General features: G+C 40.5%; 3 protein-coding genes across 5 annotated transcripts in view; 1 reads left to right on the top strand and 2 right to left on the bottom strand.

Annotated features, from left to right (window-relative positions):
- LOC134185771 (uncharacterized) overlaps positions 1 to 2,034 on the top strand; it is an 11,197-nt gene extending 9,163 nt beyond the window's left edge. For both annotated transcript variants that reach the window (XM_062653643.1, XM_062653642.1), the window contains 3 exons: positions 826 to 880; positions 939 to 1,112; positions 1,569 to 2,034. In XM_062653643.1, coding sequence (XP_062509627.1) covers positions 826 to 880; positions 939 to 1,112; positions 1,569 to 1,706 — 367 coding nt within the window. In that variant the 3' untranslated portion in view covers positions 1,707 to 2,034. The remainder of the gene's footprint in view (positions 1 to 825; positions 881 to 938; positions 1,113 to 1,568) is intronic.
- An 864-nt stretch (positions 2,035 to 2,898) lies between these two features.
- On the bottom strand, positions 2,899 to 18,455 carry LOC134186253 (transitional endoplasmic reticulum ATPase-like). Of its 2 annotated transcripts, XM_062654164.1 has the most exons (26): positions 18,364 to 18,455; positions 18,204 to 18,306; positions 11,514 to 11,585; positions 11,348 to 11,448; positions 11,171 to 11,251; positions 10,201 to 10,262; positions 9,925 to 10,055; positions 9,690 to 9,764; positions 9,402 to 9,452; positions 9,275 to 9,333; positions 9,178 to 9,221; positions 9,064 to 9,117; positions 8,265 to 8,344; positions 8,031 to 8,169; positions 7,189 to 7,301; positions 6,628 to 6,699; positions 6,475 to 6,567; positions 6,029 to 6,151; positions 5,816 to 5,962; positions 5,007 to 5,060; positions 4,661 to 4,745; positions 4,282 to 4,454; positions 4,072 to 4,122; positions 3,939 to 4,013; positions 3,232 to 3,467; positions 2,899 to 3,155 (listed from the first exon to the last, which is right to left on the bottom strand). In XM_062654164.1, the coding sequence occupies exons 1-26, from the start codon at positions 18,390 to 18,392 to the stop codon at positions 3,056 to 3,058; spliced, it is 2,403 nt and encodes an 800-aa protein (XP_062510148.1). In that variant the 5' UTR covers positions 18,393 to 18,455; the 3' UTR covers positions 2,899 to 3,055. The 2 variants fall into 2 exon arrangements, with proteins under 2 accessions (XP_062510148.1, XP_062510149.1); XM_062654165.1 differs by lacking the exon at positions 2,899 to 3,155 and having other exon boundaries at positions 3,325 to 3,467; positions 4,088 to 4,122.
- Positions 18,456 to 18,775: 320 nt separating this feature from the next.
- The window catches only part of LOC134186188 (transitional endoplasmic reticulum ATPase), an 8,968-nt gene continuing 243 nt past the window's right edge, over positions 18,776 to 27,500 (bottom strand). The window contains exons 2-26 of the mRNA XM_062654106.1: positions 27,430 to 27,500; positions 27,256 to 27,327; positions 27,092 to 27,192; positions 26,907 to 26,987; positions 26,034 to 26,095; positions 25,751 to 25,881; positions 25,534 to 25,611; positions 23,570 to 23,623; positions 23,454 to 23,512; positions 23,352 to 23,395; positions 23,243 to 23,296; positions 23,034 to 23,113; positions 22,835 to 22,970; positions 22,602 to 22,714; positions 22,133 to 22,204; positions 21,979 to 22,071; positions 21,447 to 21,569; positions 21,240 to 21,386; positions 21,085 to 21,150; positions 20,516 to 20,600; positions 20,126 to 20,298; positions 19,955 to 20,005; positions 19,825 to 19,899; positions 19,256 to 19,500; positions 18,776 to 19,174 (exon numbers count right to left, since the gene is read on the bottom strand). The exon at positions 27,430 to 27,500 is cut by the window's right edge and continues 32 nt beyond it. Of these exons, the coding sequence (XP_062510090.1) occupies positions 19,066 to 19,174; positions 19,256 to 19,500; positions 19,825 to 19,899; positions 19,955 to 20,005; positions 20,126 to 20,298; positions 20,516 to 20,600; positions 21,085 to 21,150; positions 21,240 to 21,386; positions 21,447 to 21,569; positions 21,979 to 22,071; positions 22,133 to 22,204; positions 22,602 to 22,714; positions 22,835 to 22,970; positions 23,034 to 23,113; positions 23,243 to 23,296; positions 23,352 to 23,395; positions 23,454 to 23,512; positions 23,570 to 23,623; positions 25,534 to 25,611; positions 25,751 to 25,881; positions 26,034 to 26,095; positions 26,907 to 26,987; positions 27,092 to 27,192; positions 27,256 to 27,327; positions 27,430 to 27,500 (2,375 nt within the window). The 3' untranslated portion in view covers positions 18,776 to 19,065. The remainder of the gene's footprint in view (positions 19,175 to 19,255; positions 19,501 to 19,824; positions 19,900 to 19,954; positions 20,006 to 20,125; positions 20,299 to 20,515; positions 20,601 to 21,084; positions 21,151 to 21,239; positions 21,387 to 21,446; positions 21,570 to 21,978; positions 22,072 to 22,132; positions 22,205 to 22,601; positions 22,715 to 22,834; positions 22,971 to 23,033; positions 23,114 to 23,242; positions 23,297 to 23,351; positions 23,396 to 23,453; positions 23,513 to 23,569; positions 23,624 to 25,533; positions 25,612 to 25,750; positions 25,882 to 26,033; positions 26,096 to 26,906; positions 26,988 to 27,091; positions 27,193 to 27,255; positions 27,328 to 27,429) is intronic.

Below are 27,500 nucleotides of genomic sequence, written 5' to 3'. Positions count from 1 at the left end.
CGTTGACCTAGATATCTCCCTCGCCCACCCATGGAGTAGGACATCTTTCCATCATCTGCTGGTGTTAGTGGTGTCGCTGCAGAGAGGAGAGTAGACAGACAGAAAGAGAAATATAGCAAACAGCAATTACCAGGTGGCATAATTGCCACTGTAACCCCACTAGTATTGGAGCATTTTGGAGCTTGGAGGATCAATGGGTGGAAACTCATGTGCAAGTTATCAAAGAAGTCATAGGACAAAGTGGGACAACCGAACGCTGCAGAGTTTATCGACTTCTGGTCCAAACGCTTTTCTATTCAGCTCCAGAAGTGCAATGCTAGAGTCATCTCTAAAAAGCTATCTTTGATGTCTGAAGACAACAGATGTGACCTCTTTGCCACCCAGTACTTTAGCCACTAGCTGGTATGGGAGGCTTTGCTTGTACACTGTAGTTTTTAAGTGTAGTCCTCATTTTGTTTTATTACACGAGTTTCAATTTTAGCTTAGTTTAGTTGATAAACACTACTAGTAGTTGGACAGTACATAGTACCCTGCATTGCAAAATGTATCATAGATATAAGTTCAAATATATGTGATTGACAGACAGACAGACAGACAGACAGACAGACAGACAGACAGACAGATAGACAGTCAAACAGAGATGGCAGACAGACAGACAGGCTGGCAGGCAGACAGACACATTGACAGACAGACAGACAGTCAAACGGAGATGGCAGACAGACAGACAGGCTGGCAGGCAGACAGACACATTGACAGATAGACAGACAGACAGTAAACTTACTAACTAATCACAACACAGGTACAGTAATCAGCAATTTGTTGCAGGCGAATATCGTTTAAGATCTGCGACAGCAAGGTGGACGTTCACAATAGTTTTGAGGTAAGCAATCGGCTACCACACGCCACTCCAGGTTTCCTCATGACGTCTATCTCAACAGATACTTGCATCAGTCACTGTCCTGGCCAATCAACTCTCCGCCATTCTCTTCTTTTACAACATTGTTGCGGACGCAGCTCAATACATCCTGTTTATTGTCAATGGAACGACGCTCTTTGTCTGGCTTTTGATATACTTTGGACAGGGATGTTTCGAAGAGACATGGATAGATGAGGTACAGTATAACATACATGTTACAAAAATTGATTTCAAGTACATATCTTGTGTAACAATATGGTGACCTTAGGTTAGTCGCATGGTGATCATAGATCTGCTGATGTGATCACACAACCACCTCCGTAATAGCAAAAACAAGTATCTAAATAAATTAATCAATTTATTACTCGTTTTTGTTAATCAATTATTATGTTATATACTCGGATTTGTTAATAGATTGATCAATATATGTACTCATTTTTTGTTAATAAATAAATAAATAAATTTATATACTCATTTTTTGTTAATCAATTAAAATTTTATATACTCTTTTTGCTAATCTATTAATTATTTTATATACTAATTTTTGGTTAATCAATTGATTATTTTATATACCCATTTTTGGTTAATCAATTAATTAATTTATGTACTCATTTTTGTTGTTCGTCTTATGGTCTGTTTGTTGTTGTTTCAGATTGAGGACGAGACTGATGGTGAAATTGAAGCGGAACCGCCAACTGCTCTTGATGTGATGCCTTTCTTTCTGAAGAAGAAAGGTGGCATCACGGCTGCTGAGCTGAGAAATCGTGAAGTTGCCGTATCGGACTTCTGACGTATTGATTAGAAACGCGACACAATGAGAGAGAGAGACCGGACCATGCCACATGAGTAGTAATAACATGTACCATTCTATGTGATATCATCATATTAATTAATTAATTTTACGAGAACATTTTTAGCAGTGAAAAAACATGCTGACATTGAAATCAATCATTGAAGCAGCAGTTCTTTCTAGTATGTATAGTACATCATAGTGTGAATATTGAAGCTCATATAGCTTAGAGACCTTAACGCTGGCACTACATTGTCTATAACCAAAGAAGCTAGCTGTATCACTTGAATAAAACTTTACTGTTTGTGTTGCGTGCATTGATATTAGTTGGAATACAAAACTAGAACTAAATAATTGAAAATCAAATATGGACACAAAAACCAAACAAAACCCCAAAATAGAAAATTGGACTTTGAGTTAACAGTCACAGATGTAGACGACCATCAAGTGAAGAACATCAAGGTGCATGCCTGCATGATGCTCACTAAAAATCGACTTGTCTAAACTTTGGTTATACAATCGTGTATAAACTCTCACAATGAGTTCTCTCACCTTGTGTATTGAATAGCGAGGCAACCATCGAAACTATCATATCCTAACTGTGGTAGTGACAGACATTTGGTATGTACAAATTGCTGTAAGTAAGCACAAATTTGCCAAACTGCCTCTGTAATTTCCTGTCTAGATCTATGTACATATTTGTCCTGTTATCTAAATATACTGGAGAGAGAGACTGGACGTCGCTACGTCTACTTTCTTTTGCAGTGTAGAAACTGGATTGCTTGCAGCTCTATGGCCAGCAGTAAGCGAAGGCATGCACTACAAATTTAAGTGTCTGGTGCCATGCAGTCTGCAGTAAACACTATACATACAGACTTGGCTTGAGAGAGATACGTTGTTCATAAATGAACAAAACCAGTATAAAAACTACTTACGCACATCTTTTCTTCACATGCAACACAGTATATACAGTCCGACAAATTTGATTCGCAAGCCCTGCATTAAACCGTTTTGTAGTTGAAAATAATTTTATTGTTCCATCACCATTATAAACATATAACACGTCTGTACACACACACACACACACACACACACACACACACACACACACACACACACACACACACACACACACACACACACACACACACACACACACACACACACACACACACACACACGAACACACACACACACACACACACACACACACACACACACACACACACACACACACTCATTTACACACATATGGGTGAAACCACAGTCGAGCTCATTTATCACTGACCAAGACAACACAGTACAAACAAATTTGCACACCTACCATATTGTACATTGTACCATGTTCTCTAGCTATAGAGATCATCGTCATCTACATCTAAATATAATCCACCTCCACTACCAGATACTTGACCACCACCGGATGATCCACCTTGAGATGATGAAAACCTATGAAACAAATAGCAAACACGATTTGGTGTGACAAGATTTGCACACAGCATCAGTGGGTATGATGAACACAAACCTGAAATTTGTTCCGAATGATCTGCTCTGTTGCAGTGTTTGAGCAAATGTCTTGTACTTACGAATGTCATCATCAGACACTGTACGACGTCCAGAACGCATGGCTACTTCGAAGTGATCGCGTCTAATCTCGGAAACTGAGTCTTTGTCTTCCACATTTGTGCCACGATTCACCCTGCGCCGCTTTTCTCTTCCCATCTCCTGCTCAATTGATTCATGAACCGCAAGTTTGCGTGCCTATAGTAGCATATGAAATAGTCAAAGCTACACACACACACACACACACACACACACACACACACACACACACACACACACACACACACACGCGCGCGCACACACACACACACACACACACACACACACACACACACACACACACCAATCACTCAGACAAAAGTCATTTGGTTGTGCTAAATGTCAGATTCAAGCCAAAGTCCACACAGTGATAGATCTACGTAGATATACTATACATCTCCATGCTACTCAATCAACACAACATTCTATAGGCTCAGAGTGCAACACTATCCCAACAAGCACACATACACACAAGTACATATACTACAAACTTATATTAAACATCACAATTGATCGAAAACTCTACGCAACTAGAATGGTGCATGAGATGTTGTCAAGCATATGTCATGCGCTCAATCTTGTATCTTATTGTCTCAAGCATCTCCACCATGTTACAGTTTATAATCTTACTCTCTGACATATTTCAGTCAGATCAGCACCACTGAAGCCATGAGTCACTCTTGCCATAGAGATGAGATCAACGTCCTACAATTGATAATAATCAGTCAAACAGCAAACGCACCACAATCACATGCAAAGAAACCCTTGCTATTGGACACCTCTTCAGATTTGCTTGTAAGATAGAAACACGTGACTAAAAGGAACACACGTTGATCACTAATCAGTGTCACTTAAGAATAACTTATAAAATACACCATGTGACTGACATGCAATGAGAGTTAAAATAAATACAGCAGCAAACAGCTCAACAACAAAATATTCAAATATAAATCTATATCAATGATCAGCTTACTGGTTCATCTGGAAGAGGAACGTAGATGAACTGATCTAGACGACCTGGACAAAGAATGACTGGGTCGACAAGATCAGGTCTATTGGTTGCTCCAATAATGAAGACGTTCTTTTTAGATGATATTCCATCTATTTCAGTCAACACCTGGTTGATAACACAATCTGCAGCTCTGCCTGTAAAATGCAATATTAGACCAAAAGATAGATGGAGACATGAAATCCTAATAGAAAAGTGAAAATCACACGAAGACAAACAACATTGAAATACAGCAAAAATGCTAGACTGCATATTGACATGCCGACATACATACATACATACATACAGACAGACAGACAGACAGACGCAACAAAAACAGCGCATGGTGTTGTCAGATACTGACCTCCATCTCCACCATTTCCACCACGTGACTTTGCAAACAAATCAAGCTCATCAAAGAACAAGACACAAGGAGCGGCTTGATAAGCCTGACATATAAATTCAATAAATCACAGTCACAGTAATTAACACAAACACACACACACACACACACACACACACACACACACACACACACACACGCGCGCGCGCGCGCGCACATACACACATGCACACACACACACATGCACACACACACATGCGCACACGCACACACACACACACACACACACACACACACACACACACACACACACACACACACACACACACACACACACACTCAACTATTACTATACAATGTAACCTACCTTGTCAAACAAATCACTAACATTCACTGCAGACTGTCCACACCACTTTGTACCCTACATACACAATCACTTCACATCAGTCACTTTCAGTACAGTACAGTGGTGAACAGCTACAGCTATACAAAAAACACCACACATTCCAGATCTATTATTAACCGCGTAGTTACATAAATAAAACGTCAACGGCCGGGGAAAGGTAGTGATTGTGACAATTAATCGTTTATGTCAAAAACTATACTCACTAACAAGCAAAACCGTACAGCAAAAATTAGTGGGTTAACTTCTTTTTATCATCAGAGTTATAACACTAAACAGCTATAAACCAGAATAAGAAATAAGAAACACAACAGCTAAATTGTGTCATTAGCTAATTATTATTATTATTATTATTATTATTATTATTATTATTATAACCTGACGTCGCACTCATTAAGATTAATATAACTACTGTGGCATCAATCTACTGAAAACAAGTCTTCTAGTACTGATTTACTACTTCTAGCTGGTTCAAACAACTAATGGTATGCCAAGCTTGCAGCCTCGCGCCTAGACTCAGATAGAGATAAATCAACGTTCTTCCAAATGTTGTGAGCAATTGATTGTCTCGACAGTACCCTGGTGTGGCTTTGGCAGTAATGCAATTCTCATTCCCGGTATGAAGTAAAAAAGGACGACTGCCGAGAATTATACGTAAGAGACGAAATGTACGCGATAACACTACACTAAAGACGTACACCTTCCACAAATAGTCATGCATGTGACCATCATGTTATAAAACTCTTGAGAGAACATCTGTATTATCTGCTAACCTTGATAGACATAAAGGTTGCTTGACATTCAGATGCTATAGCTTTAGCTAGCAACGTCTTGCCGCATCCAGGTGGGCCATAGAGAAGAACACCATGAGATGGAATCAAGTCAAACTTCAAGAACTTGTCTGGATGTTCTACAGGATACTGCACAACAAGCGACAATTGATGAGAAACAGATTTATATTATATCTCGTGTAGCTGATGACTGACCAGAACGAGTTCTTGAAGTTCTTTCTTCACGTTGCCTAGACCACCAATGTCAGCCCATGTGACAGTTGGCTCTTCTACCACCGTCTCACGACGAGTGAATAGTTTAGATTGATTCATAGCAAACTATACAAAACGAATATGATTAAGATGCATTCACCCTTTGATCCTTTCCTATGTCTGTCTGTCATTTGTCTGTCTGTTTGTCTGTCTGTCATCTGTCTGTCAATAGTCTTGGACTCTAAGTAGAACATTTCGTTTTAACAGTAACTGTTGTAGTAGTGAAGATTGTTGACAATAAATTCGATTCTGTCTATCTGTCTGTCTGTCTGTCTATCTGTCTGTCTATCTGTCTGTCTGTCTGTCTGTCTGTCTGTCTGTCTGTCTGTCTGTCTGTCTGTCTATCAGTCTGTCTGTCTGTCATTGTGTTCATTTGTGTGTTTGCTCACCCTAAAATCCTCCATTGAAACAGCTAAAGCATCCAATACTTCCACAGGGATTGTCTCTTCTTCCAAGTCAATCAGATCCATCTTCTCACAAATCTATACCCCACTGTAAATTTAGCTCAACAGCAATACTATCACCACCATGCCTAGATATACCTGATGCAAAGCAGCTTCAGAGCAGAGAGATGCTAAATCAGAACCAACATGGCCATGAGACTCGACAGCAATCTAAATTAACACACAAACAGTTGCCTTCTGTGTCGTTTCAACAAACAACAAGCCATTGCATGTATGGCACGTCACACATAGAATGTCGACCAAAGCTTACGCTATATATATATATATATATATATATATATATATATATATATATATATAGTTATATATATAGTTATATATATATAGTTATATATATATATAGTTATATATATATATATATATATATATATATATATATATATATATATATATATATATATATATATATATATATATATATGACTGGGGTATAAGGCTATAAAGGCAGTTACAGCTACATCTAACAACAAGAAAACAACACAGGGAGGCAACTATAAGCGCAGGCAGGCAGACCAGTCAATATAGAAACCTAACAAACTGCCAGAAAACAATCACTGACAAAATGGAGATTCATACCACAACGTAACAGCTTTTAGCAGCAAGCGACAAACGTACATGCAACAAAGCTAGTACATCTACCTGTTCCAGGTCAACATCTTCAACTAGTTTCATGTTCTTTGTGTGAATACGTAAAATTTCCAAACGGTCAGTAGCATCCGGAACACTAATAGAAATCTCACGATCAAAACGACCTGCAACAATCAGTAAACACACATAACACACACACACACACACACACACACACACACACACACACACACACACACACACACACACACACACACACACACACACACACACACACACACACGGTGGAGTAAGTGGTTGACACGACCAAACTCATTTATGGCTTTGCTCGTGTTTCCAAAGACCGGTGCGTGCCGTGCAGGAGTGTCCACAAACATCGCATGTGAAGTTACCACCCTTAGAGATCGTCTTTCATTCCTGCCTTTTTTGTTGGAGTGTTTTCAAACGATGGTCTTCAAAAGGATCTAAAGAATTTTTCCAATATGATCTCCACGGAGATCTGTATGACGCATAGCTTTCCCAGTTGGATATATCAATATTACAAGATTTCAAATTGGATTTCAATGTGTCTTTAAAGCACAATTTCTGACCACCTGCTGTTCTAGAACCTTCCTTCAGCTGACCATAAAACACTGCCCTTGGGATTCTATAATCGTTCATTCAAACAAGATAGCCACACCATCAAAGTTGAGCTTGTAGTAGTAGAGCCTCAGTTCCAGGCATATTGCATTTCTTCAGAACCTCGGTATTGGGTATCATGTCTTGCCATTTATATTTCCAATTTTGCACACACACTCACACACACACACACACACACACACACACACACACACACACACACACACACACAGCACGTACACATCACTCGTCTACTCTATACAAAAGCTACTGACCACAACGTCTCAAATCAGGATCAATGCTGTTCAGTTTGGTTGTAGCTGCCATAACAACAACATCAGCTCGTAGTCGTTTGAGTCCGTCCATTAAAGTAAGAAGCTGACCAACAACCCTCTTCTCAACATCACTAGAAGTCTAACAAGACCAAATCACAATCGATTCAAACCAGGCCGGATAACAAACAACTCTGCAGCAACAGCCATCTCAAGTGTTAATTAACAAATACAGACCTTTTCTCTATCTGAAGCAATAGCATCCAACGTATCAATAAATATGATTGATGGTGCACTCTTCTCTGCCTCTTCAAATGCTATTCACAAATCAACAATTAGAAGTTCTTTACTCTTATACAAGCATTATAGTTAGAGCAAAGTCGGCAAGTCAATAAGGCATTTATTGACCATAGATATAATTGACCAATTAATCAGGCAAAGGCATATGCATCAAGGTGATTGATGATTGAGGAAGGAATAATACCAAATTTGACTGCATGTAGAGACAACCACACTATTAATTAAGTAATTTCTATTATTGCAGCAATTCATTAAAGTGTGCGGCCAAATCAAACTTCCTTTCATTGAAACATGGAAGAGTATATATATATTTTTTCATATATATACAGACTATATATATATCATATATTTGTATATAATACAGATAACACAGATAACACACACACACACACACACACACACACACACACACACACACACACACACACACACACACACACACACACACACACACACACACACACACACACACACACACACACACAGTATAGCACATGTCATAAACACAACTGTTAATTTGGTAAATTATTGCAATTATTATCTATACGTAATGCACACCTACTATAACTGTAGTCTAGTGTACTGTGCCTCAAGCTATACAATCGAGTGTCGATTGAGTTTCCAAGGCGTCTCACTGAAATAGATCGTTACTAAAACAATTTTTAGGAGGTCCAGTGTACTAAAATTATTACATCACCAAAAATTTGTTAGTTTACAGTAGCTATAGTATACTCACTCTTCCTCAGATTGCTTTCAGATTCACCAACCGTCTCGCTCATAATCTCTGGACCTAAACACTCAACATCTACTTTTGCTGTCTCTACCCAACAGTTTTATATAACCTCCATACCGTCAATCAAGAAAAAGAATGCTCCCGTCTCATTAGCAACAGCACTAGTAAATCAAACATGCAAACACGATAACATTCATAAAGAGCAACAACAGACCGTGCAATGAGTGTTTTTCCACAGCCAGGAGGTCCATACAGGAGGATACCACGTGGAGGCTGAGCAAACAAAATTATGATTTTGATGTTTCATATTCTACACGGCATGCGCAGCTATATATTCTTACCTTGATACCAATTGTTTTGAACAACTGAGGATGAAGTGAAAACTCAATTATCTGCCAATACAGAATACAAATTCCAATTACAATTGTCCATATCTATTAATTTTCTTGTACATAGTTTACCTCTAATAGCAAAGATTACCCATCGTACAAGATGGCAATGGCCCAGAAAGTTAATTAATGGAAAACAGCAAGTCATGCAGCACTGCTCATTACTTTAATTATTTGATTGTCGAAATAAGTACTACATAGACTAGTTACTGCAGAAAAGTCAGCAATACACAATTCTACCGATTTGATCTGTGCCAATTGTTTCTTGCATCCTCCCACATCATCATACCCAATGTCATTGAAAGAGTCTTCTTCCTGCAAAAGTGATAAATAATGTGATTCCACTAATAATACGGTTATACACACCAAAACAAAATTACAGCGAATGTAGAACAACTAGACAAAGAGTGTAACCGACAAATGACAGACGACAGTCGCACAACCATATGTACTCGTCTCTAACAACCATCTCTACCTTTCTCTTGACTGGCTCTCCTTCACAATCAATGACAGTTTCGGGTGCGACAATACAGAATGGGGAAGGGTCGGTCTTAATCACTTTGAATTCAACAGATCGCATTCCACCACGGCAAACAAATATGTCGCCTATGCAAAAGATAGTCAATGAAGATGTAAAATGGTATGGGACAGCTATAAGCACTACAAGATGATAGCAACACGACTCGATCATGCATGTGCAAACACGCCATTCTAGCTAGACGATAGTTTGAATCAATGCAGTTTGTGTCACCTTTGTTGATGGGCCTGTAATTCTCCAGATAGTAAGGCTTTAGATAGACCTCAAATAGACTCCTAAACAATGCAACATATAATCATGTGCCCATTAAATAATTTAGTGTATTTAAACCACTATTAACTTCATCATTCGAATTCTATATAAATGCATTAAATATGGTATATTATCTATTCATGTGTATACATACAGTACATACTAATATTAATTGCCAGACTATGATTAACTCATCTACATGCTAGTATATAGTAAAAGTATGCAAAAATTGTATGGAAGTATACTGTAGTCCATGTTAGTCTACAGAATGTATTGCTTTGCTTTGCTCAGTGGTGCAGCCAGAAAACTCTTCATCTGTGCCTATGCACTTAATATTAAATACAAATAGTTAGTATTATTTATATAGTTACGCAAATTAATTAATTAATTATTATTCATCTAAGAAAGCAAAATACATACCACAGTCCTAATCAGGTGCTTCCTGCCTGTCACACCAACACATGCACACTTGCACATACAATGTTTAGCCAAACCAGGCCCTGGTAGGACTATGCATGCCTGGCTATGTGACCGCTTTGCTTTATCTTAACTCGACCTGATCCACTTTTGCAGCATTCAATGATGAAATTTCGTCAGATTTTGACATTACCTTAACTAAGTCTTTTAATTACTAGTAAGGTGTGTGTGTGTGTGTGTGTGTGTGTGTGTGTGTGTGTGTGTGTGTGTGTGTGTGTGTGTGTGTGTGTGTGTGTGTGTGTGTGTGTGTGTGTGTGTGTGTGTGTGTGTGTGTGTGTGTGTGTGTGTGTGTGTGTGTGTGTGTGTGTGTGTGTGTGTGTGTGTGCCCACGTGTAGTATATAATATACAGCTACAGAAAATGCACTATCATACAGTATGAGAACATATCACCTCCGTCAGCAGGCCTGTATATGCACCTCATTTCTGTTCAATATCCATGCACTCCTCACTTACCCAGTTAAACCCTCCACAGTGTCATCAATGGGCAACACGTGTACTCTCTTGCCATACTTGATGTCAGGACACGCTCGAATGCTGAACAAACAGAATGAGCAGTGACGTCAACGACCAAAACAGCAACACAAATTGCAATCCAAAGAGCAACAATCACAGCAAAAACAAGCAACAAACCTGACGACATCTCCGAGACGAACTCGCAAGTTTTGACGCGCAACGCGATTCATTCTGACGTAGTTGTCACTGGCACTGTCATCTGGCATTACAATACAAACCTGAAAACAGAAGATAAAAACATGAAAGAAAGATCAACCCTAGATAAATGACATGCGCTTTTCACCGTTTTTAGCCGTATCTTTGCCGTCAACATAACCGTTTCGCCTCGAAACAACTGCAATTCGTCCATCTTTTGCTGCAAGCCAATATGTCAACGTTATTAATGTTTTCTGAACTAAATCAGAGGCATCTCTCAGGGTTTCCAAAATGGGCAGAGACCCCTCTTCTTGACTGTATATCTGCTACATGAGTGTGTAGCATACACTTTCATGACATGTTTGCTACAATTGTTCTTAGATTAGGTTCCTTGTTCAAGTATAAGCACTTAGTCAGTGCTCTACAGAGACTCAAAAGTATGCAACAGTCTGCAATTGAGAAATGACGATGGTGGAGAGAGACTGGGTCGAGTCTAGTCTGCAATAGACCAAGGCTATATACATATATTTATATGTATATATATATTTATATATATAATTATATTTTATAACAAACTACTAACAGACAAAACCGGCAAATCCCAAGCAATTACATCAGCATCTAACATTAATCTACTTTGTATCATACGAGCATTAAATTTCCACAAATTAACAGACAATCGTTGCATTAAATTAGAATACGCTTGTGTAAAAAGAATACTAGTCGTAGTCACTACTTTAGACGCAATAGTTTTAATAGTATCCAGACTAGCAGAAGTCCAACAACCATACGTTTCCACTGCTAGTGGGAAGAACAAGGCACCACTGTCAGCTACTGCTTCTTCGTACTTGAGATCTTTTTCAAGTTCACCTGCTGCTGCAGCTGAACCGGCAGAATTTGCACTGTTGGCAACAAATTTCAATTGGATTGTGTTACGGATGGTAAGGTCAAAATAGGCATGCAGGACGTCCAAACAGAAAGTTGGAATGGTAAACATCACCAGGGCGATTGTTATTCTGTGACGAAAATCTCTGTTCTAGTAAAGTCCCTTTGTCATCTATCAACAGCGCATTATAGATGGCGTCCCTCAAAGCATCGTGACGTTTTGATCTCAACGAGTTCTTACGACAGCGGAGAAGATGATCACCAAATTTGTCAATCAATTGACCAGATGGGCAGCGTACAGCGTTTGAATGAGACGGAAAAAGAGGAATACCCAGCCGAAGTCGTAGAGCAACAGTGAACTCATGCCTGGACATAGCAAGCCCGAGATTTGGGCTGGGAATGGCTGTGAGCCATGCCCCTGCATGTGGTTCAGATACTGCGTTTAGTCTAGCTTGGTCACGAATAGTTGAGGACTGTTTCAATGAATCGAACTTCCGTGTATCCACTTGCTTTTGCAATGAACGTTGAGATACCGAGTCGATATTAGTGTCTGATGTAAGACTCCCAAATTCCTGAAGAAAGGCTGCTTTGGAACATGCCTCGCAATCCAAAAGAAGTACCGAAGATTCTTTAGTAGCAGAAGTAGAAAGGAGGCGTTTGACTAGACCTCAACTAGAATTATAACTGCCAATAAATGCAAGAGGAGAGACACTTTGTGCTTCACGTAATCCTAGACTTCCAAGAGTGATTGGCAAGGATGCTTGACACCACGCTTCATCCGAAAGCGACGAGTGAGACAAAATTTCTAGTAAATGTCGCAAGCATAGATTGAAAAGATAGCGTTTCTGTGTTGCTTTTTCTGGGGAAACAATGCAAAGAAGATGGTTGATCTTAGGAAGAGATAAACAACTGCGCAGAAGATGAAATTCAATCTGAGGATTATCAATATCTATGAGATGGTTTTGAGCTTTCGTTACGGTGTTAGTGTGTTTTTGGAAAACTGCGTCATAATACTGTTCAGATCCATAGATGGGTGAGCCCAATAAATCTGCACCACCTTCTACTTGCATAACACGTTGGACTTGTGAAGGAATCTCTGGAAAATTTTGGTCACCGCTGGCCCAAAAAAATTCACACTTGTTCAAGTTCAAGTATAAGCCATATTTGGGCCTGTTGATTGTAACAAATCAAGCAGTGAAGCAATCGATGATCTTGTGCCAATAAATGTTCCATCGTTCAAATACCAAATTTGTAAGCGCAGATCAGAAATTTGGTTGCCAATCTCATCTAGAAGTTCTAAAACCACTAGGCTGAATAACAGTAGACCCAATGGATCACCTTGTTGAACACGAGATTTGGAAAGAATACCGTGGGTACCAAAGCGCAATTCTCCAGCGCAATGATAAGACCAAGAAACCCAAGGATATCTATCAGGCAATTCTTTATGTAGACGATGAAGCAAAGATAGTCTGTTGCATTCATTGAACGCGTTGTTCATGTCCGCTTTTCAACAGCAGAGATCTTCCTCTGAAGAATATGGCAACTAATGAACGATCTTACCATGTGGACAGCAGCTTCCAAACCGCCTTTTACTGCTACTCCTATTTGACCATATGGTAGTAATAATTCTTCAAGACAAGGTTTAGTGGCAGCACAACACAAACGACTTGCAAGACAAACGAATTGTTTCACCAACTGCAATGGGTCTGTACCCACCATTCTTCTTTTTCAGAGCTGTAGGGGCACCTACTAGCCAAGGAGCAATACATGTAGGTAATTTCCCGGCAAGCAGATTGTTCATGAAAACGGTGAGACTGTCAAGGCAGGATTGAGCTGCTGGGGCTATGGTACCACAAATTGCATCCAACAGATATTGCGCCCTCAACTGTGAACCACCAGGACTTGACCCTTTTGGAAATGCGTGAAGACTTGATAAAACATCTTTATTCTCTACCACTAACGAAGGTGATGTGTCCTAAGAACAGTCAGGAAGTTGACAGTCTGGATGACAAGATAAAAGTTCTTCATATGCAGCAGAGTTGTTACGATCTGCACAACCCTCTGAGAAAAGAAAGCGAACAGCGTCACTGTAACGACCTTCACGAGCCAGTCTGATGGCTCCACGTGCATTGCTTTTTCCAACATCAACAGAGGTGAAACTCTTGTTGTCAAGGCGAGAAGCATCAATACGGGCTTCTAACCATAATGAGACCGTATCTTTATTTTGCCATTGCTTAATACGTGACAGAAATAGATTTTTGATAACATGACGTCTCGTCTTCCCACCCCCATGAGGCACACCAAGAACAGATTTTGCAAAAGCAAACAGTCTCATGCCCCATGCCCAGCATACTATGATTGACACACAAACAAAGTTCCCCGGAAAGTACGTCAGCTACCAAAGGACGAGTCGATTTGGCAATGTGAACAACAGTGAAGACTGGGAGAGTCATCACCTCATTCATCACAGCATCAAAAGTCGGTATGTCGATTGAATTAGCATAATCTAGACGAGCAGCCAAGGAAAGACCATTCAAGACAATGTCACTAGATGAATTAAAGCTACGGTCAATAGCAACAGAACGTTTATTTGTGGTTGAACATCCACTACGACAACCTCGGGTTTCAGACCGTTCAGCAATTTGTCCACTATCTGCAGTAGCCTGTCCCATATAACAGAAGCCTGTGTTGTAGACAACCAAAAAGAATTGTTTGGATCCACCATAGTGCCACCAAAACGACAGTTTTCAGAGCGCTGAGATCGACGACAACATTTCCGGTGACTTGAGTAAGCAAAACCACATTTCGAACATAGATATCGGTCGTGTGCTTGTAAAAACTGTGCTGATGGGAAAACGTGTCTAGAGATGTGCTCCAAGTTCAAGCGTTGCTATCTAGCATTGTCAGACGAACAAGACTCGGAGCAAACTGAACACAAGAAGCCAGCAGAAACACAAGAGTCACCATTATCGTCATCATCTTTGTCGTCTTCCTAGACGTCGATTGAAACGAGTGTGGAGGAAGAGGCCATGACCAGAAATGTTAGCAGCAAAGAGGTAATTCACCAAACTCGAGAACAAAGGCAAATTATTAACCAACGGTGAGCAAGATTCAAACTTGTTGCGCCATCTGCAGTATAAAGTCTCGCTTAGCCAGACCCTCTCCCGTCGTGTACTTCCAGCACGAAAGGGTCTGATGAAGTTTCTATTATTGATGAAGGCGCAATACTGCTACTTCAAAGGAACTTCATGAGACCCTTTATCACCCTACTGTTAGATAATGCAACTGAAGAGAGTCTGGCTAGAAGACTACACCAACATTGCATGTCTGTATACATCTGCAAGCAATTCTTGAAAAAATTGTTCTGCCAAATATTAATAAAAATTTCTTAATAAGTAAGCAAGCTCATTATGATAAACAATTAATTAATAAACTGTAGGATTGCCTTTGTTGTTGATACTGATTCTGATATAGGGGCGAGACTTGTTTGATGTAGCTTATGAATATAATAATTATAAAAATGTGTGTGTGTGTGTGTGTGTGTGTGTGTGTGTGTGTGTGTGTGTGTGTGTGTGTGTGTGTGTGTGTGTGTGTGTGTGTGTGTGTGACAATTTGATGCAACTAATTTATTCTCTAGTTAATTTGTTGCTGATGCTCTTGTCTGGCTAACCATCGGAAAACGAGCTGATGACCTACTATCTACTACATAGTGGAGCGCTTTCACACATGTACACGTTCACAGGGTTAACTTTGGGTTAGACTCCAATTACTCCAGTCGTGTGAACGAGAGTTTAGTAAACCCAAGTTAACCTGGGTTAATAGTAGGGCTAAGCGAGGGCTAGGCTATAACCCTGGCTCCGAGTACAGTCCGTCAGCCAAGGCTTGGTTTTGCGGGGGCGAGGCTAGAATTTATTTATTTTTTTATATCCGGGAGCTTTCCACCTTTTTAGGTGTGGCTGCGTTTGGAAATCTGCTGGAAAGAAGGACACTAGGACGAAGATCACTCTCTGTAGATGTACACGTAAAGGACAACATATTGACTAAGTCTTATCCAATAAAACTGCTGATAGACTGGCGTATTTGCGACTAATCACGTGGCAGCATCTCGCTAATTTTTAAGCACACTGCCGTCTCTTGGCGTTTTTTCACCAAACTACTTAGTAAATTGTAAAGAGGGCATGTGATCGCGTTTTACTGCATTCTAAAATCTGGTGTGCATGTACAAACACGGGGAGGTTTCTGACCCCAAACTTGACGCACTGTGCAGTAATGGGAGCAAGAAATCGTCAAGTAGAAACCACGGTTCTGCGCCTCAGCAGTCTTATAAGGTGGGATATCGCTACTCTGTTGAGATTTCTTTGCGCTGCGTGCTGTTTTCAATGAGTTACGGTATTCCTTTACTTCTTTGTAATACGAGTTCTTGTGTTCTCTTGTTCTGTTCTTCTGTAACTCTATCAAATTGATTTTCAAGTTTGTTGATAGTTGTAAGTGTTTTGATAATATAAGGAGTCATAACTAGCCAAGGGGATTGATGTTGAAGAGATGTAGAGGCTGAACTGTTTGTTCATGCAATTTAATGCCTACTCTGCATATGCATCTGATATGGGAAGAGAAAAAGTGGAGAAACTGTTCATCCTGGAAGAGCTTGCCAGTCTTGTGCTAGATGTGGCACCACTGCAGCGATCCATAAAAATTGAAAGAAGAGTTGAAACAGTGGGTAGTGGCTGCTCTTGAAATCAAATCAACCCAAACTCTTGCTTGTGCCACAAATATGAACAATAATCACTCATAGTATTAATTATTATGAAAATATCACTATCACACGACCATAAATTTATCAGAGAGACTCTTACTAGAGGAATAGTGAGTAAGTGTACTACAAGTATATGCAAATGAGATCAATTTTCCAATAATATTAAATAAAGGCATGTAACTGCAGTTTAGTATTAATAGATACAGTGTAGTTATTAAATTAATTGATTAGTTGACTAATTGTTGCACAGTCAATATATACTGTACTAGACACGTTCAGTAGTCTAATTTGTTGCTGTGATACAGACATGCGTTGTGTATTACATCAGACAATTCTTTTCAAGACATATCAACATCTAATTAGCCAGAAGCTAAACAGTAGAATACACTAGCAAGTATTTTGACAAGTTGTACAGTGTACAGTAGCCTTACGTTTACAGTCACTGCCGATTCTGGCATTAGCATCAGCGGTAATGCAAGGTGATTACAATAGGTGGCATTCGTAGATATGAGCACACGGCTGTCTCAAAGAATCTAGTTTTCTGACAACACCGTACGATGATAGCACGGTAGACAAGCTTCTAGTGAGAAAGGCGTCTAGTGGTGTGTCGACTCGACGGTGTTGCAGTGCGTGGTTGAGTTGCCACTTCCGGCTTAGCATGGAGTTCACCATGCAACTTCCTCTCCCCAGACAAGGTCTCAAATCCCGCTGTTGACTTCGCAGGTGTTAAACAACGAGCCCGTATGTCACAATATGTAACACACGTCTTCTGGGACCGCCGATGAGTCTTAATCTTATGTATTGCAATAAAATGAGTATTTCGTCGTGGCGGAGCACGTGGAGCTATATGCGGGGGTGCGGACCGGCGCGCTAGAAAATAAAAGCGAGGTCCTACGGGACGTCCCGTTGGCTGACGGACTGAGTAGGCGTAATTAGAGTGAGTTAAGACACGCCCTAATATATGCAAAACACGCCCTAGAGTCGCGCCAACGTACAAATGGCTTCTCCTTCTCGTCCGCTATCGACGTTACTTCAAGCAATCGATATATTAGCTCTACTCTAGATCTTCTGTATCTAATTACCCATGTTCTACGTGTGAACGCAAGTTGGGTGGAGTAGGGTCCATAACTCTACCGGAGTTAAAACCCTGTCTGTGAAAAAGCGCTCTCACCCCTGGCCTCGAGGTAGGTTAGCACTCACTTGTGAAAGGGCTACCACAGAGTTGTCATCATTCACCGCATCTTCGACTATCAAACGGTTCGGTTTGTCCTTTTTGCGAAGAGTAGCAGTCGCAAGGCCATGTCTAGGAAGTACCAACATACTGAGCAAGTGGGGCGAAATGCCTCATGCATGCACTCACTGTGAATTAGGAGGTCTGATGTGTGCCATCGTCTAGTGATTCAAATCAACAGGTAGACGAACCAGAGCGAATTTGTATTACACGTGAAGTGGGCGGATAAACTCAAAGTGAAACGCCCAGCATAAATTCATTGATTTCAATTTAATGTTCGAAACACATCAATATCAATCAATTAAAGGAGGGTTAATACAAAGCAAAAAAACATTGACAAAAAACAAATTTAAAAACTAGACAATTACACAAGTTGACGACAGATAACGTATGCAGCCAACAAGACCTTCAATGCAACAAACATTTTACAATTTAATTAGCATGCAACCTGAGTCTGCCTATAGACCTGGCTTGTGTTGTTCAAAAATGAAACAAAGTCTGCATAGAAAAAAATCGGTTCATTCACATTTTTTCTTCAAATGAAATGCAACACACTACACAGTACAACAAATTTTCGGTGGGGCCTCAGCCTCAGCCTCTTGGTTATTTTTCTTGTTTCACAGCCTCACATGTTGAAGTGAAACCATTTCATAGTTCAGCCACCATTAACCATAACAGTCTGTAATACCATACACACACGTACACACACCCACGTACACCCCCCACACGGTTGAAACCACAGTCAAGCTCATTTATCACTGACCAAGCCAAACAATTGCCTGGAAATACGGACAAAACTTGCACACCTATCTATTGTACCATGTATATTCTCTAGCTATAGAGATCATCATCAGGATCTTCTTCATATAATCCACCTCCACTACCACCTCCACCGACCGGTTGACCACCACCGGATGATCCACCCTGAGATGATGGAAACCTAGAAACAAATGACACACACGATTTGGTGTGACACAGTTGCACACAGGCTCAGTGGGTGTAACCAAGGATGAACACAAACCTGAAGTTCGTTCCAAATGATCTGCTCTGCTGCAGTGTCTGGGCAAACATCTCGTACTTTCGGATGTCGTTGTCGGAGACTGAGCGACGTGCGAAGCGCATGGCATCTTCAAAGTGATCGCGTCTGATCTCGGGAACGGGATCTTCTTCGTCTTCCACATCCATATCGATATCAGGATTCAGTTTGCGTTCACGTTCCCTGCTGATCTCCTTCTCGATCGATTCACGAATAGCAAGTTTGCACGCCTAGTAGCATACGAAATAGTCATGAGTTGAATATGCTCCAGATAAAGGTCGTTTAATTGTGCTAAATATCAGATCCAGACCAAAGTCCACACACTGATAGATCTACACAACTACACATCTGCGTGCTACTCACTCACAGAGCAACACTATCCAACAACGACAACACACAGGCATACTACACACACTAACATCACAATTGCAAGCTATTGTATGTGACTAGAATGTTGCCCGAGATGTCGTCTTGCCCCAAGCCCGTCATGCCCTCAATCTTGTCGTATCTTATTGTCTCAAGCATCTCAACCATCTTACAGTTTATAATCTTACTCTCTGACATATTTCCGTCAGATCAGCACCACTGAAGCCATGAGTCACTCTCGCCATATAAGTGAGATCAATGTCCTACAATCAGTAACAATCAGTCAAACGGCAAGCCTCACAATCGTACCACAAAAACCTTTGATATCGGAGACTTTCTCAGATTTGCTCTCAAGATGGAAACTCGTGACTAAACAGACAACACACGCCAACAATCAAAACTAAAAAGCAAATGACTGAAGAAGGAAAAACAGCCCAACAGCAAAAGTATCGTATTTATAGTGTAAACTTATATCAATGCTTAGCTTACTGGTTCATCTGGAAGAGGAATGTAGATAAGCTGATCTAGACGACCTGGACGTAGAATGGCTGGGTCGACAATGTCAGGCCTATTGGTTGCTCCAATAATGAAGACGTTCTTTTTAGATGACATTCCATCCATTTCAGTCAGCACCTGGTTGATAACACGATCTGCAGCTCCACCTAGACAGAAATTTTTACTACATACACACAGACAAACAGACAAATAGACAGTCAGACAAATAGACAGACAGACAAATAGTCAGACAAACAGACAATCAGACAGACAAATAGACAGACAAACATACACACAAATAGACAAACAGACTAATAGACAGACAGACAAATAGACAGACAAACTAGTACGTAGATCAATACAATAGGGACAACAGATACTGACCTCCATCTCCAACATTTCCACCACGTGACTTGGCAATAGAGTCAAGCTCGTCAAAGAACAAGACACAAGGAGCAGCTTGACGAGCCTGACATATATAAATTCAATAAATCACAGTCACACAATAAAAACAAACAAGCAAACAAAAACAAAACAAACAAACAAGTAAACAAACAAGTAAACAAACAAACACACAAACAGACAATCAAGTAAACAAACAAACAAACAAAAACAAATAAACAAACAAATAAACAAGCAAACAAGCAAACAAACAAAAAAGCAAACAAACAAGCAAACAAACAAAAAAGCAAACAAACAAAAAAGCAAACAAACAAGCAACCAAACAAACAAACAAAAAAGCAAACAAACAAGCAAACAAACAAACAAAAAAGCAAACAAACAAGCAACAAACAAAAAAGCAAACAAACATGCAAACAAACAAAAAAGCAAACAAACATGCAAACAATCAAGCAAACAAACAAGCAAAAACAGACAAACAAACAAACAGACAAACAAACAGACAAGCAAACAGACAAACAAGCAAACAACTCTTACTGTACAATGTGATGTACCTTGTCAAAGACGTCTCTAACATTCGCCTCAGACTCTCCAAACCACATCGTGAGCAGCTCAGGACCCTACGCACACAACCACCTCACACCAGTCACTCCAAACCAGCACAGTAACACACACCTACACGACCACATGTTCTCTACTATTCACTAACCTTGATGGACACAAAGTTTGCTTGACATTCGGATGCTATAGCCTTAGCTAGCAACGTCTTGCCGCATCCAGGTGGGCCATAGAAGAGAACACCACGAGAAGGGGTCATGCCAAACTTCAAGAACTTGTCTGGATGTTCTACAGGATACTGTACAACAAGTGACAATCAATGAGATAATGATGATGTCTTGTGTGGCTGATGACTGACCTGCACAAGTTCTTGAAGTTCTTTCTTCACATTGTCTAGACCACCGATGTCGTCCCATGTGACTGTTGGCACTTCTACCACCGTCTCACGTAGAGCAGATGGGTTGGATTGACCCATAGCAAACTGTACAACAGAAGTATGATGAATTCATTCAGTTATTGCTTTCCTCTGTCTGTCTGTCGGTCTTTCTGTCTGTTTGGTCTTTCTCTCTGTCTGTATCTCTGTTTGGTCTTTCTGTCTGCCAGTCTGTTTGGTCTTTCTGTCTGTCTGTCTCTTGGTCTTTCTGTCTGTCTGTCTCTTGGTCTTTCTGTCTGTCTGTTTGGTCTTTCTGCCTGTCTGTTTGATCTTTCTGTCTGTCTGTCTCTTTAGTCTTTCTGTCTGTCTGTTTGGTCTTTCTGTCTGTCTGTCTCTTTGGTCTTTCTGTCTGTCTGTCTTTCTGTCTGTCTGTCTGGTCTTTCTGTCTGTCTGTTTGGTCTTTCTGTTTGGTTTGTCTGTTTGTCTGTCTGTCTTTGTGTTTTATCTCTTTGCTCACCCTAAAATCTTCCATTGAAACAGCTAAAGCATCCAATACTTCTGCACTGATTGTGTCTTCTTCCAAGTCAATCAGATCCATCTTCTCACGAATCTATAACATCCACAACTACCTTAGCTCAACAGCAATACTATCACCAGCAGTCTAGATATACCTGCTGCAAAGCAGCTTCAGAGCAAAGGGATGCTAAATCAGAACCAACATGGCCATGAGACTCGGCAGCAATCTACATTGAAAGAGACAGTTGCCTTCTATGTCGCTTCAACAAACAACAAGCCATTGCATGGCATGTCAAACATGAATGTCAAAGCTTACGCTATACCTCCAAGTAATACCAGATGTAGTATATATGTAACTAACTCATCTGGGGTAAGTCCATGGAGGTAGAAGAAAGAAAACAATGGTAAGCATGCAGACAAGAGGACAGACAGACAGACACACACACACCAACAGACAGAGACAGACAGACAGACAGACAAACAGAAACAGACAGACAGACAAGTAGATAGGTCAGTGAAAGGAGATAAAATGCTGAGACAATCACAAACAGAAGGACACACGACAGAGATTTGTGGCCAAATGTAGCAGCATGTAACACACGTATGACATGCTTGGTCATCTACCTGTTCCAGATCAACGTCTTCGGCTAGCTTCATGTTCTTTGTGTGAATACGTAAGATTTCCAAACGGCCGGTAGCATCCGGAATACTAATGTCAATCTCACGATCAAATCGACCTGCAAGAATCAGTAAACACACATAAACACACACACACACACACACACACACACACACACACACACACACACACACACACACACACACAACTTCATGTAACATACACAAAAGCTACTGACCGAAACGTCGAAGAGCAGCATCGATGCTGTTTGGTCTGTTTGTGGCTGCCATAACCACAACGTGAGCTCGTCGTTTGAGTCCATCCATTAGAGTAAGAAGCTGAGAAACAATCCTCCTTTCAACCTCACCATGAGTCTAACAACAAGACAGTAAGAACACGGCAGCAACAGCCGTTTGAGAATCCGATAAAATATCAACCTTTTCTCGCTTTGGAGCAATTGCATCAAGCTCATCAATAAATATGATTGAAGGCGAGTTCTTCTCTGCCTCTTCAAACGCTATTCACAAAACAATATTAGTAGCACTTCGTGAGTGTACAGAAACTATCACACACACACTCACACACACACACACACACACACACACACACACACACACACACACACAATCTACTAGATAGTACTCACCCTTCCTCAGATTGCTTTCGGATTCACCAGCCATCTTGCTCATAATCTCCGGACCTAAACACTCAACGTCTACATTCACCTTCTTTACCCAAGTTTACAACATCCATACCGTTAATCAAGAAAAAGAATGCTCCCGTCTCATTAGCAACAGCACTAGTAAATCACAAACATGCAGACACGACAACAACATTCATAGCAAACAACAGCAAACCGTGCAATGAGAGTTTTTCCACAACCAGGAGGTCCATACAGAAGGATACCACGTGGAGGCTATGTGAACACAAATAGTTTTGATGTTTCAAAAATCTAGATGTCAGCTAGTCTTACCTTGATACCAATTGTTTTGAATAATTGAGGATGACGAAGCGGCAACTCAACCATCTACCAATAGAGAAATGTCACAATCACAGCTGTTCATATTTCTATTTTCTTGAATGTACAAACAGAGAGCATACGAATGTAATAAATCATTAATGGGCTACTAATGGTTGATTGTATTGCTATAAAAACATCTGGAAATCTCGCTCTTTCTCTGCTGTTTGTCAGTGACTTGTAATGTCATGAATGAGAGGGCCTACTCTTGCATAGCCAACCAGATGTTTGGTACAGTGGGAAGGAAACGTTTGTCCACATGAGACTAAGTAGGATCCTTCTCCATTTCTAATCCTATTCACCCACATTAACATCTGGCAAGTATTTCAAAAGTAAGGGGTCATCCATAATTGTCAACATTTACTCAAGCGTACAAAGTGTGAGGGAGGAGAGGGTAAGAGTAGTTGTAGGCTTTGGGGGCAGAGTATAAAATGTCGATGATTTCTTTTGGTCTAGAAGTAGATACATCTTCACTGCCTGCTCGATGTCCTTGGCTACATTATGAAGTTGTTGACAACCTATTTCTACACACAATTCACAAACTTGTCTCTCTAACATTTCCTGTAGTGACAGTCTCTTTGCCATTTACGAGTCTCGAATTAAGACTGGTTGTTGCCTCGGGTGTGGGGCTATAAAGAGGAGGACAAGAGGAGGGAAGTGATAGTGAAGTCAGGATATTGCATTTACACCTACACGTGTTATATATGTGTGTAACTATTCGTCGCAAGTGTATGATAACGTGCCAAGCTGTTCGTCACACGTGTTTGAAGCGTTACATGCCGTGGGACGGTAGGTACTCTGTGGTAGGTGCTAAGAGACCCTGCACTGTTCATAAAACGCCGGCAAACACTTCAACATTACCAACAGTTTGTGAACGCTTTTGTCTTAGCCAGCCCATCTTTGTCTCGAGAAGAAGCTGTGCAGTAAGTGCAATGACAATGGAAGCTGCTGGTCAGAATGACAACATGTGTATATCAATCTTCGAAAGGGCTTCACATGACTAAAATTTTTATGTATGCTTAGGGAAGGGGTGTGCAGGAAAGAGTATGCTTTGTACACTTGAGTAAATGTCAACACTTATGGATGACCCTAAACAATGTGAGTTAGTGGCACCTCGTGCTTGTCTTCACATTCGTAAGTAATAACAATAGTTGGTCTCTAACTGCACGAATTACTAAGGCAGCCAGCAAATTAAAAAAGACGTCAACAGTCCAGAAAAATGGAAAACAGCAGCTCTGCACTCTGTCTAACTTGAACAGTAACCCATGAGTCACTGTAAGCAACAACGTGTTGAACAAGTGTCTGTTGAACACTTCATCTGTGTAATGCAGTCTTAGAGGTCCGAGGTAAGCCACGTGGTCACCGAAGTCATTCAAATATGGCAGCTTGTATACTTGTAACAGACTTGTAATACACAGTACTTGTAGTATACTTGTAGTATACTTGTTATACAGTACTGGTAGTATACTTGTAGTATACTTGTTATACAGTACTTGTAGTATACTTGTAGTATACTTGTAGTATACTTGTTATACAGTACTGGTAGTATACTTGTAAGACTTGTAATATACAGTACGTACTTGTAGTATACTTGTAGTATACTTGTTATACAGTACTGGTAGTATACTTGTAGTATACTTGTAGTATACTTGTAGTATACTTGTTATACAGTACTGGTAGTATACTTGTAATAGACTTGTAATATACAGTACGTACTTGTAGTATACTTGTTTGATGCATATTCACTGGTAGCAATGGAGCCACCTCATTGCACGTGAACGGTATTGTCCAACAATCAAATCATATACTAACCCATGCTCTGAGATGATTGAAAACATAGTAACCCTGAGTTACTACTCGTGGAAATCAGTATGCGGTATAGGTAACATCGAAGGATTGTATAACACAGACATGCTTACCTCCTTGATCTGTGCCAGTTGTTTCCTGCATCCTCCAACATCGTCATACCCAATGTCATTGAGAGAGTCTTCCTCCTCCTGTGACAGTCATAATAGTTAACCTCGACTAACACTATCAGACAGCAAATATAGAACATCTAGACAAAGAGTGTAACCAAAAAATGACAGACACAAGTCGCACAACCATGTACACTCGTCTCTAAACAACCATCTCTACCTCTCTCTTGACTGGCTCTCCTTCGCAATGAATGACAGTGTCGGGTGCGACAATACAGAATGGGGAAGGGTCGGTCTCAATCACTTTGAATTCAACAGATCGCATTCCACCACGGCAAAGAAATATGTCACCTATGCAAGAGAGACACTTAATCAATGAGAAAAATGGTATGTGACAGTCAAGCAAAAGTGTGACGATAGCACCACACATGCACACACACACACACACACACGTACACACACACACACACACACACACACACACACACACACAGTTGTGTCACCTTTGTTGATGGGCCTATAAGCTTCCAGAAAGTAAGGCTTCAGATAGACCTCAAAGAGACTCCTAAAGGAAACACAAAATCGTGCATACTACTCACTAAATTCAGTGCATATCGTTCTCATCACATTCCTTGTACAACATCATCCCAACGACATTCTGTATTAGTAAGCATTCGCTTTCAATAAAAAATTCTGTATAAATCAATGTAAATATATTACAGCCAGACCTCGTTATTATGACCAAGTTTGTCTCGCTGGTTTCTGTCGGACTAACCGTTGGATTATCAGTAACAAATACAGTGACCATGTAGAGTCAGAGTCAGAAAATGAGTTTCGGATTTTGGGTGTTGGAATAATGAGGTCTGACTGTGTTCGTTATATTAACTGCCAACCTAGTCAATCTTAGACAATAGAATATGCTGATTTAGTACTCAGAATACTCTATCTGGACCTAATTAATATAAATAATTTTATCTATCTAACCAATCATCATACCTACAGGTTTTATTCAAACCAGTCCTCTATAGTGTACGAGTATGTTTAGCTATAGTATGCAACTGTTTCACTTGAATGTCATCTGATTCATGTTTGCAGTGTGTGTGTGTGTGTGTGTGTGTGTGTGTGTGTGTGTGTGTGTGTGTGTGTGTGTGTGTGTGTGTGTGTGTGTGTGTGTGTGTCTACAGATGGATTGATACCATACAATGAGACTTGGTAGCATTGAATATTGAACTGTCACAAGCAAATGACCGCACTTCCTGGCAGAAACTTCTTCTGGATGCTGAAGCCCATAGTGGGTATTGGTGGAATGCAGGTTCCAGGTATGTGTGTGCGTGTGTGTCACTGTGTGTGTGTGTGTGTGTGTGTGCGCAGCTTACCCAGTCAAACCCTCCACAGTGTCATCAATGGGCAACACGTGCACTCTCTTGCCATACTTGACGTCAGGACACGCTCGAATACTGACACACACACACACAACGAGCAGCGACGTCAACGACCAAAACAGCAACACACAAAAATTGCAGTCAGCATCACAACTCCTCGTCAGCAACAAGCAACAAACCTGACGACATCTCCCAGACGAACTCGCAAGTTCTGACGCACAACGCGATTCATTCTGATGTAGCTGTCACTGGCACTATCATCCGACAGAACAATACAAACCTGAAAACAAGAAGACCAAAGATATAAAGAAAAGTGACTGTGACACATGGTGACACTCTCCACCGTTTCTCTCCGTTTCTTTCCCTTCAACACAACCGTGTCGCCTCGAAACAGTTGCAACTCGTCCATCTTTTGCTGCAAGCCAATATGTCAATGTTATTAGTGTTTTCCGTACACCTCATGGCGCCTTAGATTTCTCTTTTGGTCATGAGTGAATAGGAATGAGTCGGCACTCACTTGTGAGAGGGCGACCACAGAGTTGTCGTCGTTCACCGCATCCTCGACTATCAAACGGTTCGGTTTGTCCT

The sequence above is a fragment of the Corticium candelabrum genome, chromosome 10 (genome assembly GCF_963422355.1).
Source record: "Corticium candelabrum chromosome 10, ooCorCand1.1, whole genome shotgun sequence".
NCBI lineage: Eukaryota > Metazoa > Porifera > Homoscleromorpha > Homosclerophorida > Plakinidae > Corticium > Corticium candelabrum.
Note: the sequence above shows the minus strand (reverse complement) of the source record. Positions and strands in the feature narration are given on the sequence as shown.